The sequence below is a fragment of the Callithrix jacchus genome, chromosome 11 (genome assembly GCF_049354715.1).
Source record: "Callithrix jacchus isolate 240 chromosome 11, calJac240_pri, whole genome shotgun sequence".
Taxonomy (NCBI): domain Eukaryota; kingdom Metazoa; phylum Chordata; class Mammalia; order Primates; family Cebidae; genus Callithrix; species Callithrix jacchus.
The window spans coordinates 72,372,111-72,385,955 of NC_133512.1; the positions used below are offsets into that span (position 1 = coordinate 72,372,111).

The window sequence follows — 13,845 nt, forward strand, 5'->3', positions numbered from 1 at the left end:
CATTCATTGTGTAACAGTAAATTATTATTATCCCAGAATATTGTATCATAATGGGAGGAAAGAAAAAAAAAACAAAACTTCACTAACAGTAACAGATAAGGCATTTTAAAAATAGAACTTGCACTAAATCAAGCTATTTTACCTTCTCTATTCCAACATGCTGCTTATGAAAACACAGTTAAGACAAATAAACATTAATTCTAGACAACATCTCCTTAGAAAAGAGGAACTCATTATCTGAATATTCAAAAGTTGGTGTACCTGCATTTTTCTAAAGTGAAATGAAGTTCGTATCTTTTAATCAAAATTTTCAAAACTAGACCCTCTGAAAACATTTAACCATCACCAGTGGCTTATCTGTCTAAAAGGCTACCAGGCCTCTCTTTCCAGCCAGCGCCGAGCGATGGGCATCTCTCGGGACAACTGGCACAAGCGCCGCAAGACCGGGGGCAAGAGAAAGCCCTACCACAAGAAGCGGAAGTATGAGTTGGGGCGCCCGGCTGCCAACACCAAGATTGGCCCCCGCCGCATCCACACAGTCCGTGTGCGGGGCGGTAACAAGAAATACCGTGCCCTGAGGCTGGACGTGGGAAATTTCTCCTGGGACTCAGAGTGTTGTACTAGAAAAACAAGGATCATTGATGTTGTCTATAATGCATCTAATAACGAGCTGGTCCGTACCAAGACCCTGGTGAAGAATTGCATTGTGCTCATCGACAGCATGCCATACCGACAGTGGTACGAGTCCCACTATGCGCTGCCCCTGGGCCGCAAGAAGGGAGCCAAGCTGACTCCTGAGGAAGAAGAGATTTTAAACAAAAAACGATCTAAAAAAATTCAGAAGAAATACGACGAAAGGAAAAAGAATGCCAAAATCAGCAGTCTACAGGAGGAGCAGTTCCAGCAGGGCAAGCTTCTTGCATGCATCACTTCAAGGCCGGGACAGTGTGGCCGAGCAGATGGCTATGTGCTAGAGGGCAAAGAGTTGGAGTTCTATCTTAGGAAAATCAAGGCCCGGAAAGGCAAATAAATCCTTGTTTTCTCTCTTCACCCATGTCATAAAGGTGTGTATTGTTCTGTTCACAAAAAAAAAAAAAAAAAAAAGGCCACCAGGGATGCTCTTCTTTTCGGATCTTACCAATTAACTAGGATCCAGTTTATATATCTATTAACTGTGGTGAGAAACTACTAGAAATTAAGAATCAGGAATCCTAATATCCAAATCTGCCTTTGCTATCTATCAGCTATGTGACTTTCAGAAATCATTTATATTCCTTGAGCTTTGGTTTCTTAACTGGAATGTTTTATAACAGATTACTGAAGAAAACTTGATAATGATATAAATTCACCTGCCATAATGCTAGCAAATGGGTGGCATTCAAAGAGCCAAAACAAAGCCATTTATATCTCAAGATTCATTGATAACGGTATTTTTGCCAGCATATTTAAATCCTGACAAAGAAACCTATGTATTTTCATATACTAACACTAGTAAACAAGTTGAGTCTGTCTTCAAGCAAAACAACTCCTTCTGATAGCCAAATAATTAGCAAAATTCTAATTGTCTCTTTCTCTGGATTAGCCTTTGTGGACACAAAATTTAGGAGACCAGTTTGTCTCCATTTGCCCAGGACTATCTGTCTTAAAACTGTAAGTCTCGTATTTCAGGCAAACGTGGATGGTCAACTTTCATCACATCATAGACACAGATTATAAAATATAGTCACATTAAAATTATAAAAAAGAGTCACATTAAAAATTGAATCCTTACAATTATGCTGGTAAGAGTATCACAGTGTAACAAACTAAACCCCAACCCACATCTTTTCATAACAAAATCATTTAAGACAAAGAATCTCATTTGTTATTATAATCAGCAAAGCAGTTTAATAATGACATTAATTCTTTAATAAATACAACAAATTTCCAAGCTTACATTTTCCTAAACTGTTACAAATTGACTTCTCAGAACCACAAAACATTCCTATAAGTTGGAAAATTAAGGGCCTATAATCTTAGCACTTTGAGAGGTGGGAGGCTATCTTGAGCCTGGGAAGTCAAGGCTGCAGTAAGCTATGATCATGCCACTGCACTCTAGCCTGGGCAAAAGAGCAAGATTCTGTCTCAAAAAAACAAAAAAGAACAGTTGGGACTTGTGCCACCATCTTGTACTCATTGTTTCATCTTTTTCCTGTCTCTTAAAAATTCCTATCATGTCCTATATTGAAAAAGCTAAAAGTTAAAACCTAACTACAACAGTCTTCAGGCTCTAGATGTTTAGAGGCATTAATAGCACTCCAATAAGAAATTCAGTGATCAGTATGCATTTCTGTAATGTAGTCTAACAAAGAAGCTAAAGATATCAATCTGAACTCTAGCACATTTACCAGAATATAACACATCAAATCTGTTAAGTGATTCTGAGATTCTAAGTTTTGGATCTGCAAATGGCCATAAGGAATTTTGAGAGACCATAGCTATGTAGAAAGTGAAATCAACAACTGATAATGTAAAACACAAATTTTTCCAAGTGCTTTGAAATATAACTAAAACGTCAAATTAGTGTTAGGGGTGGTAGCATGAAAGTGTAATCCCAGCTACCCAGAAGGCAGAGGCAGGAGGATCACTTAAGCCCAGGAGTTCAAGAGTAGCCTGAACAACACAGTGAGACTAAAAAAAAAAAAGTCAAATTAGAGAGGTACTATTTCCACTTTATACAAATAAGTAAATTTTCTGTGCATAAACTTCCGTATCTTGTTATAATCAAATACCTAAGACACTTAGTTCTAACAAAGCCAGAATCAAATAAGTCCGTGCCACTGAGTTGGTTCATTCTACATCGCAGTATCAACAACGATCAGCTAAAGAATTTGGGCAGTTTATCTTGGCGGGAGGGGATGACTGTGGAAAAGGAAAAGAATTTTCAGTAAGTGAATTCTTCTAAAATGTGAAGCACAACTAAACTTTCAATTAATCTAGTAGTTTTAAAAAGTCATACTATACATGAAATAATCAATTTCTCAAATATAATTGAAATAGTTGGGTTCTACCTCATCTTGCAATTCAGATAACTACTTCTATTCTACAAAGAAAGATAAAACCAAAAAGCTATAACATTATTAAACTATAAAGATTAGGAGATAAATACAATAATCATAAAAGCGGAACTAATTGGTAACAAATTTAACATTCAGTCCTCGTAGTGTAAAATGTATATATTTAAATGTGAGTAAAAACATACATCATAAACTAACAGGAAAAGAATGAGTAAAACTTGGGTGGTAATATACAGACAAATCATATGTTGTATAATAACTCAAAATTTTATTTACTAATTTTAATTTGACCAGATGATGCTATTTCAAGTTAGAATAATTATTTCATTGAGTGAAGAAGTATTACTGACCTAACCATCTCATTTCATTCAAATTACACATTTATATTAATTTCCAAGTTCACAAATATTGCTTATTTAAAAATAAAACAAAACATGTCTAAATTAGTATAGACAGAAACATTAAAATTTTTAACATAATACGCCAGGTACAGTGGCTCATGCTTGTAATCTCAACATTTTGGGAGGCCGAGGTGGGTGGATCACAAGGTCAAGAGATCAAGACCATCCTGATTAACATGGTGAGACCCCATCTCTACTAAAAATAGAAAAATTAGCTGGTGTGGTGGTGCACACCTGTAGTCCTAGCTACTTGGGAGGCTCAGGAGAATGACTTGAACCCATGAGGCGGAGCTTGCAGTGAGCCGAGATCACGCCACTGGCACTCCAACCTGGCAGCAGAGTGAAACTCTGTCACACACAAAAAAATTTTTAACATAATAGACTAAATAAATTAAAAAAACGATTTTTCCCCCATCCTTTGTCTAGTTTGGGCACTACCTAACAAAAGGCTGTATCTTTTGTTGATCATTTTTAAGTATGGTCCTATTAAAATTCATAAATATTTCAAAGGATTTTTTAGATACCCTGAATTTTTAAAGTGAAGTAATACAGATTATATTGCTAAATATCATAATTGAATTTTTAGTTAGTTCTTCGTATCTCCTGGCAAAATATATATAAAACATACAGATGATATGTAAAATTCACCTTCACAAATAACTTATTATAACAAAAGTATAAATATCTCTCTTTTAACCAAAATACACAAAAATTGTAAAGCAGAACCCACTGTCCCACTAATAAAACCAAAAATAAATTCTAGTAGGAAATTGGCCTTTATAAAAACCGCTTAGCTATCACATGTTTAAAACAAAACAGCAATTATCTTTCAAAACATTTATTCTCCAATAGTAAAGATAAAACTATGATGACCCACCTGAACAAACATATTTAAACTCAAACCAAATTTTAAAAATTAAATTGAAGTTATCAAAATCTTAATCTGTAAAAGTATTAAATTTTAAAATATATTGTAGTATAACTTTTAATTATGTATCATTTCACACAAATTTCTAGTTTAATAACCCAATATTTCAGATCCATCATTTATAACTATTAATGGCAAATTACACACAACAATGTTTCCAATTTAAAAAGTATATACCTCTTGACAAAATACATGATGGTACTTAAGCTGTTAAAATAAAATGTAAGAGGCTGGGCGTGGGGGCTCACACCTATAATCCCAGCACTTTGAGAAGCCGAGGCGGGCAGATTGTCTGAGCTCAGGAGTTTGAGACCAGTCTGAGCAACATAGTGAAACCCTGTCTCTACTAAAATACAAAATATTAGCCGGGTATGGTGGTGTGCACCTGTAGTCCCAGCTACTCAGGAGGCTGAGGCATGAGAATTGCTTGAACCCAGGAGGCAGAGGTTGCAGTGAGCTGAGATCATGCCACTGCACTCCAGCCTGGGGGAGAGAGCAAGACTCCATGAATGAATTAATGAAAGAAAGAAAAAGGAAAGGAAGGAAGGAAAGAAAAAGAAATAAATTCACATGGTTTTTCACAATTATGTAAATACTTCTTGATTTTGGTGACACCTGTTTTGTTGCAAAACTATATACCAAAGAACCACAATCCACCTATTACATAGAATAAAGTTAAATCTACAATATCACACACACACAAAAACATCAAGCCTCAATTCTCTACAAATCACCTATCCAGACTATGCCAGACTGCAAAGAACTCAAGGGCAGTGAGGAGGGAGAGGTAACAGATAAGAATAATCTTTAAATAGTCAAAGTAAATGTCACAAAGACCATGGCTCATAAAAGGTCCTCTTCTTACATATCCATTCCTATATTAGGCACAATTATTATAACTACTATCTAAAATCATAAAGGAAAAGAAACCACAAATTTAGAAGGGGAAGGAGGGGCAAAGGGTAAGCACAGCTGCAGCTGCCCTAAGGCATCAGAATTGTAATGATGACAAACCAATACTGAAAATAAAGTTACATTTTGTTGCGTATGTTCAGTAAAGAAGATATTTTTATGAAATCTTGGTACTTAAAACTACATTTCCATTATCTAAAGAAAAATCGCTTATCTGGAAAACCTCACACCCTGATGACTCTCCATGTGAGCTTACTATATTTGCTTTTTACTTCAGTAGACATTAATCAAACCAGTTTTCTGATGTAGTTAAAAAATTAACCTAAAAAAGTCAAAACATATCACTGCTTTAAAATATAGGCCGGGAGCGGTGGCTCACACCTGAAATCCCAGCACTTCGGAAGTGCAGGTGGGCAGATCACTTGAGGTCAGGAGTTCCAGATCAGCCTGGCCAATGTGGCAAAACCCCATCTCTACTAAAAATACAAATATTAACCAGGCATGGTGGTAGGTGCCTGTAATCCCAGCTATTCAGGAGGCTGAGGCATGAGAATGCTTGAACCAGGGAGGCGGAGGTTGCAGTGGGCCAAGACTGCAGCACTGCGTGCCACTGCACTCCCGCCTGGGTGATAAAGCAAGACTCAGTCTCAAAAAATAAATTAAATAAAAAATATATTTGCTTTCTAAAAAAAGAAATGCAATGAATTACAAAGATTATACATATAGTTCCTCCTAATCTAGTTATATAGATCTCTCAAACAGAACACAATAAAAGACAGGCATGATACTTAATATCTTTGGAAAAGCTTATATTTAAATAATGGCCTTCAGAAGAAATATAACATATTTAATCTAAATCTCCCACCTCTCCCCACAAAACTCCACGACCATCATGGCCACATTTTCGCTTTTCACCTTGTATAAATTCTCTATAAATATTATGAAGGGAAAGAAGAAAGTAGGAGACCTATCGTACCCACTGCCAGTAAGTTTCGATACCAAAATCTCAGCAGCTTTGGTAAACAGAAAATGAAATAACTGTTTAAACTAATATTCTAGTCATATAATGTCATCTTTAAAAAGAAAAATCTTAGGATTCTGAGGTTGTCTTGCTACAAAGAGAAAAAAGTAGCCTGTTCTTAACAGAAAATATGTTGCTCTTATGTAAATTATGAAAATTGCTGCAACAGGGGAAAAGGCAAATATAGTAATAAGTAATTTTTTTTAAAGCCCCAAAAAACGACTCACTTGAAACAACCTGCTGTTTCCCAAAACATGTTCCCTGAAGAGAGAGTTCTACAGTCTACTAAGTCTGGAAAACCCTTCTTGTTTAGGAGGCTCATCACACACACCAGCTATTAAAGTTTCCGAAGAGTCTCACTGCAAACAAGTATTACTTATTTGGTCCAGCATTACACTGTTTTGGACTTCAAAACGTGTGTGTGTGTGTGTGTGTGTGTGTGTGTGTGTGTAGCTGTTTTAGTATACCTATCAACATTCCAAGATATTAAAAGTTCCTCAGAATACTTTCATAGTGATCCACAATAAATATAATAGATATTTTGAGTTTATATCAGCACCAATGTGAAGAAAATACAAAAACAGGATCATTACTAGAGCCAAAAAATTGAGGGGGTGGGAGCAGAAGCTGTCGGTTCAACTCTGCTGAGGTTTTTTTTTTTTAGGGCGTGGGGAGAAGAGTCCCTTATTTTTAAAAACAAGGCCTGCAGGACATTCTGAGGCAATCTAAACATGACATAAATGACTGTGTCACAAGGGGGAGCCATTACCCATCATTTCTGGCATATATTTTCTAATCAAAATAGGGAATATTTAATCAACATTTCAAAAATACCCATATAACTGCAACCAAAATAAGAACAAAAATTATTATCCATTTTAAAAGTAGTACAATAATGGGGGGAAACTTTTCTTACTGTTAGAGCATGTGGTCTCTGCTGCGATATTATTTTGTACAGATCAGTTCAAAAGTATTTGAGAAGGATGAAGCAGGCACAATTGGTCAAAATGAAAATTTAGTACAAAGGCAAGCACTGTTTCAAAGATAAAACATAAAATTGCTATTACTAGCCTAACACAGTGAATGACCCCAGCACGAATTCAACAAATGCTAGCATTCTGCCCCCATTCTAGTGAAACAGGTCTAACAGATCAGATCAGATTTAGTAAGTTTCATTATTAAAATAATAGACCCTTCATCATCAGTTAATACTTTGACATAAGTTACCTGAGAAACAACTTAGAACCAGGATAAAATAAAAATAAGATTTAGAGTTTGGAAGTGGGAGAAGCATGCTTAGAAAACAACTGCATTCAAAATTCTGATAAGCAGCCGGGTGTGGTGGCTCATGCCTGTAATCCTAGCCCTGTGGGAGGTTGAGGCAGGCGGATCACCTGAGGGTCAGGAGTTCAAGACCAGCCTGGCTAACGTGGTGAAACCCTGTCTCTACTAAAAATACAAAAATGAGCCAGGCGTGGTGGCAGGCTGAGAATCACTGGAACCTAGGAGGCAGAGGTTGCAGTGAAGCTGAGACTGTGCCATTGCACTCCACCTTGGGTGACAAGACTGTCTCAAACAAATAAATACTCCAATAAGCCCACTGAAAAAAAATTGTAAGTATGCTGAACCATCTTAAGTCCAGATGCTGCTCGATTTAAGTATGGGGTTTCAACCTGATAAACCCATTGTAAAGTCAAAAAATTATGAGTCGAAACATCTGAGTCGAGGACCACCTTGACCAAGTTCAGTAGGTTCAGTTCAATAGAACCCTGCTTTTGTTATGAGATGATACTGCTTTCTGCAGAGCAGAGGAAAGCAGAGAAAAGTTTTGTACTTGACATCTTTTGTTCTTAAATTATAATTGAGGCAAAAAAAATAGTTTGCTTTAAATTCTGTAGTAACTAAAAGATGACAAATTATGTAGCTGTTTCTATGATTCTTTTAATACCAAGGAATATTCTAGCAGATAATTCTGTGAAATGTGGAAAGCTGATTCTAAAAAGTTTATATGAAAATGTAAAAAGCCAAGGAAATCTTGAAGAACAAAGCTGGCAAACTGATTCTAGATGCGCACAGTGGCTCACACCTGTAGCCCCAGCTACCAGGTGACTGATGTGGAAGGATCACTTAAGCCCAGGAATTTGAGGCTACACAGCACTATGATCGTACCACAGCACTCTAGCCTGAGTGATAAAGCAAGACCCTGTAACTATCAATCAATCTAGTTATTATAAAGCTATAACAATTAGACAAACAAAACAATGGAATCAGAGAGAGTCCAGAAACAGACACATGCATATGATTAGCTGTTTTATGACTAAGGTGACAATACAATGCAATGAGGAAAAGATATATTTTCCATAAATGCTGCTTGGTCCTTTGGATATTTATACAGAAAAATATGAATCTTGATCTTTACCACATGCCATAGACAAAGATCAATTCCAGAAGGACTATAAACTATTTTTCCAATACTTTTAGCTGTTTTATTAACTATAGATTTAACCATGAAAGGTAAAACAATAAAACTTTCCAGAAGAAAACTTTACAGACTATATTAAGGACTTCGTGGTAGACAAAGATTTCCACAACAGAACATAAGAAACAGTAATCATAGGCTGGGTGCAGTGGCTCACGTCTGTAATCCCAGCACTTTGGGAGGCCAAGGCGGGTTGATCACGAAGTCAGGAGTTTAAGACTAGCCTGACCAATATGGTGAAAATCCGCTTCTACTAAATATACAAAAATTAGCCAGGCATGGTGATGCACACCTGTAGTCCCAGCTACTTGAGTGGCTGAGGCAGAATCGCTTGAATCTGGGAGGCGGAGGTTGCAGTGAGCAAAGATCACACCATTGCACTCCAGCCTGGGCAACAGAGAGAGACTCCATCTCAAGAAAAAAAAGGAAAAAAAAGAAACAGTAATCATAAATGGCTTACAAACTATAAATTAGATTATATTAAACTTAGAAATTTCTAGTCATCAAAAGATACCTAAGAGTGAAATGGTAAGACACCAAGTGAGAAGAAATATTTGCAATACAGTTAGGTGACAAAAGATTCTTATCTACATATATAATAGTCCAACAAATCAACTAGAAAAAAACAAATAAGCAATGGACAGAGTGGACAGGTACTTTACAAAAGAGGATAATTCAACCAAATAACAATCATATAAAAAAGTACTTGACATCCTTAGATATCAGGGAAATACAAATTAAACCACAGGGATCTACCACTACATAATCACCAGAATGACTTAAATGAAAAAGACACTACTAAACATGGCAAAGGATGTGGAACACTGCTAGTGGAAATGTAAATCAGCATAATAACTTTGGAACACTGGCAGTATCTAGCAAAACTGAGTATCTGCATATGTTTTGATCCTGAAATCCTAATATTAGGTATATACTCATCAAGACACATGAAAAATATTCATAGCACCCCTGTTCTAACAGCCTCAAACTGGAAACAACTCAAATGTCCATCTATATGGTAAGAAGATAAACAACAAACTGTAGTATATTAACACAATGGAATACCATACAGCAGTACCACTACATACAAGATGGATGAATCTCACAAACATTATACTACAGGAAAGAGACCAGACAAAACATGTACATACTATCTGATTCCATTAAAGTTCAAAAAGAAGCAAAATGTATCAGTGGTGTTCAAGGTCAGGACAGTGATCTCCTGGGTATTTTTGCATGTGGTGGGATTGGGAGGTTGGCACATTATTGTTAAAAAGGGGTTTGGGGAAAGTTTCTGGCTACTAATAATATTTGGCTTTTTTAAACCATGGGTGTGTTCTCTGTGAAGATTCATCAAGCTATACATTTATAATATGTGTATTATGTATTCTGTGTATAGATTATATTTCAGTAAAAAGTTTACTAAATAAAATCAACTCCTGGAGGGACACTTCAATATAGGCTGAGACAGAGCTTTTACTGGGAGGACTCAAGGGCTGAGAAATAGAACTGTGCAAAAATAAGCATGCTTATTTTTCTCCTATTGCTGTCTCTTCTTCCCATTCAGTTTCATAAAGCCAGTACCTAAGGACAAACCGAAGGCTATCTTCCAATCTACTGTAGACAGCAACTTCCCCAGTCACAGGAATAACATCTGAAGGCTCTTGCAATAAAAGGAATATGGTCCTTGCACATATAGTTTCTTGCCTCGAAGTCTAAAGCTAAAGAAGCAAAAGTAGTCCGTGCAGCTGACATGCTTAGGTCACCAGGGTAGCAGATCACAAAGACATGGGGCCAGAACCACAGCTGGTAACAAAGAGGATAGATCTGCCTGGAATTTCCTCTTTGCAATATATACTACCCAAAAAGCCTGAAGAGATGGTGACAACCAGGATTGGTGGCTCATCAAGGACTTGAGATCCACAACCCAGGCACACACTGTCATGATTAGCAAGTCCAGCATCTCATTTTATTTAGTAACAAAAATCGTTTTCATGGTGTACGTATTACAGTTTGGATGAAAATTTTTATCATTTAGCATAAAATGAATAATTCCTAACTTCTGAAAAACCATTTGAAAAGCATGTAATGTGATGCGCATCAGTGTGCTGTCCCATTCAAAAGATTACTGAAGCAAACTTGCATTGTATCAAAGCAAGATAGTTTGTGATACTGTGGAAACAACTGGCAATGGGAGCCAAGAGGCCCACTATAAAACCTGGCATTTAGGAGACATATAAGAAATGACAAATGAATGATAAAGTGATAAGGGACTTTGAGCACGTTATTTCTTCTCTCACTGGATGTTTCTTCATGGCTAAAATAAGATTATAATGAGGATTAAATGACTTGCTACATATAAAATACTTAGAACTAGTCCTTGGCACAATCAGTACTCAATAAAGAGTAAACAGTATTATTAGATGCCAGTCCTGATTCTTCCATTAAACGCAGGTGTAACCTCAGACAAGTAACTAACCATTTTGGGATTCTATAAAATAACAGGGCTAGTAATGGATGCTCTATAGCTCCCTAACCACTTTAAAAATATTTAAATTTCAATTCTAAAACATGTTATGTTAGAGAATAATTCCCCCCCACATGCACACTAATAATTATTTTCCAGGCTGGGCATGGTGGCTTATGCCTGTAATCCCAGCACTTTGGGAGGCTGAGGCAGGCAGATCATCTGAGGTCAGGAGTTCAAGATCACCCTGACCAACATGGAGAAACCCTGTCTCTATTAAAAATAAAAATTAAAAAAAGCCAGGTGTGGTGGTGCACGTCTGTAATCCCAGCTACTTGGGAGGCTGAAGCAGGAGAATCACTTGAACCTGGAATCCAGTGGAGGTTGCGGTGAGCTGAAATTGCTCCACTGCACTTCAGCCTGGGCAAAAGAGCAAGACTCCAGCTCAGAAAAACAAAAAATTATTTTCCCGACTACAATATACTACGCATTATATACCAAACCTACTGTTGGGGGCAGACTGAACATCCAGACTACCATTTAAAGTGGAAGTTGTAATTTTAGCACCCATCCAAATAGAAATATATTCAGAATAAGGAAAGCAGCCCTGGATGAAGATTAAGACTTCGTTCTATTCCTGATACTGCTGACAACTTTAAACAGTAAGTTACTCCTCTCTTTCTACAACTGTTTACTTGTTTGTAAATTGAGAAACGTTGGGATAAATAAATAATCACTAAGCTCCATTTGAGACTTCCTTTACTTTTTTCCTCCTTCCAAACTAGAATGTTGTCCTAGAAACCAAAACTGTTTCTAGAAAACCAAAAACTACAGCATCAATAAATATGAGAACTGGCCAAACTCCTAGCATAAACAGTCCCAATCTGAGGATGGATAACGATGGCACCAGCCTTTCAGATGGACCCACACAGATGTTCAAGAACCAGCAGACTCTGTTCTGTCTGCTTTCCAGAATAATGCATATTCTCCACTACAGAGAAGGGCAGGAAATGGAAATTAGCTCAAGATATATAGTGATTGCTACTTTTTACACATCATTACATAATAACTGATGACTCCTTTGTACCACAGTATTATTTTATTTATTTGTTATTTTTTATTTTTTGAGATAGAGTTTTGCTCTTGTTGCCCAGACTGGAGTGCAATGGCATGACATCAGCTCACCACATTCTGACTCCGAGGTTCTAGCGATTCTCCTGCCTCAGACACCCAGGTAGCTGGGATTACAGAAATGCGCCACCACACCCAGCTAATTTTGTATTTTTAGTAGAGACTGGGTTTCTCCGTGTTGGTCAGGCTGATCTTGAACTCTCAACTTCAGGTGATCCACCTGCCTCGGCTTCCCAAAGTGCTGGGATTATAGGCAGGAGCCACCATGCCCGACCACAATATTTTTAAGGGCTAACATTTATTCAGTAACTAGCATGTGATGCGCCTAGTGCTAAGTATCTTAAAACATTATAAAGGTGGAAGACAATTTTAGGTGATTTTCAGGTAAGAAAACTATTTAAGGACTGGAGAATACATGGTGAAATTCATTTTCTTAGGTTTAAGATATCTCCTTGCAAAAAAAGGATGACAGAATCTTAATTATTTCATTATCTTTAAGAAAAAAACACATTTAAGTGGAAACTGAATTTTAAATCCTGATTCTCACATCAAGAAAGTAATTTAGTACTCCCAAATGGTTTCATTATATTCTTACCTTTTTATTTCAAACCAGGAACAAAGAACAGAAACTTATCTTAAAAATATATAATTAAAAGTTATTTTATAAAATAAAACCAAAAACCTCTTACCTGAGCATGAAAATTGGACATAGTCGTTGTCTCTATATCTTTCTTTCCCAATATCTCCATTTTCACTGGAGAATTGGGAAAATTAAATGAAAAATAGTCTAAAAAGTCAGGTAAATAAGTAGCTGCCCCATGAACAATACCCATCACATAGAAAGCTGCAGAGTTTTCATTTTCACTGAACACTAGACCCACAAACTCTTCTGCAAACCTCTCCATCTCCATAGGAGACAGATGAGCTAGTTCGTTACTGTAGGCATGAATGACTGATGCACCTCCATTAGGCTGGTGCTCTATATGAATGAGTTGTTTAAATTCCAAAGTGTCCAACCTTTTGAGGTTATTCTGAACTCGTGGCTCCTTTAATGAGACAAATGGAAACTCGCTGTTCTCTGGAATTTTGGAATCATAGTTCTTGGTATCCAAATTCTTTCCAATGTAATCTTTCATGTTATCATTTAGAATGCCTTTGGCTTCTTGATCTTCAACATCAATTAGCAATCCTGAACAGATGGTCTGAATAGATTTGCTATACATTTTTGGACGCTTCCGTTTTTCATTCTCTTTGTGTTTCTTTTTCTTTTTCTTCTTTACCTTTTTAATTTGTAAGTCTTCTATATTTGTTTTTGGTTTCTCCTTCCCACCTGTTGGAAAAAAATGTTTTTTGAAATTCTATAATTATTTTAAAAACCATGTTTTAGGAACAGTTTTGGATAAATAAGAAGTTTACTTCTGAAAATTTACTCAGAATTATATATTTAGGA

General features: G+C 36.5%; 1 protein-coding gene and 1 pseudogene across 2 annotated transcripts in view; one reads left to right on the top strand and one right to left on the bottom strand.

The window, feature by feature from the left end:
• RSBN1L (round spermatid basic protein 1 like) overlaps positions 1 to 13,845 on the bottom strand; it is a 74,181-nt gene that overhangs the window by 11,864 nt on the left and 48,472 nt on the right. The window contains exon 3 of the mRNA XM_002751664.7: positions 13,085 to 13,725. Coding sequence (XP_002751710.1) covers positions 13,085 to 13,725 — 641 coding nt within the window. The remainder of the gene's footprint in view (positions 1 to 13,084; positions 13,726 to 13,845) is intronic.
• Positions 381 to 1,050, top strand: LOC100391362 (small ribosomal subunit protein eS8 pseudogene; annotated as a pseudogene). Its single transcript, XR_013524059.1, has one exon. The product of XR_013524059.1 is annotated as a small ribosomal subunit protein eS8 pseudogene (transcript).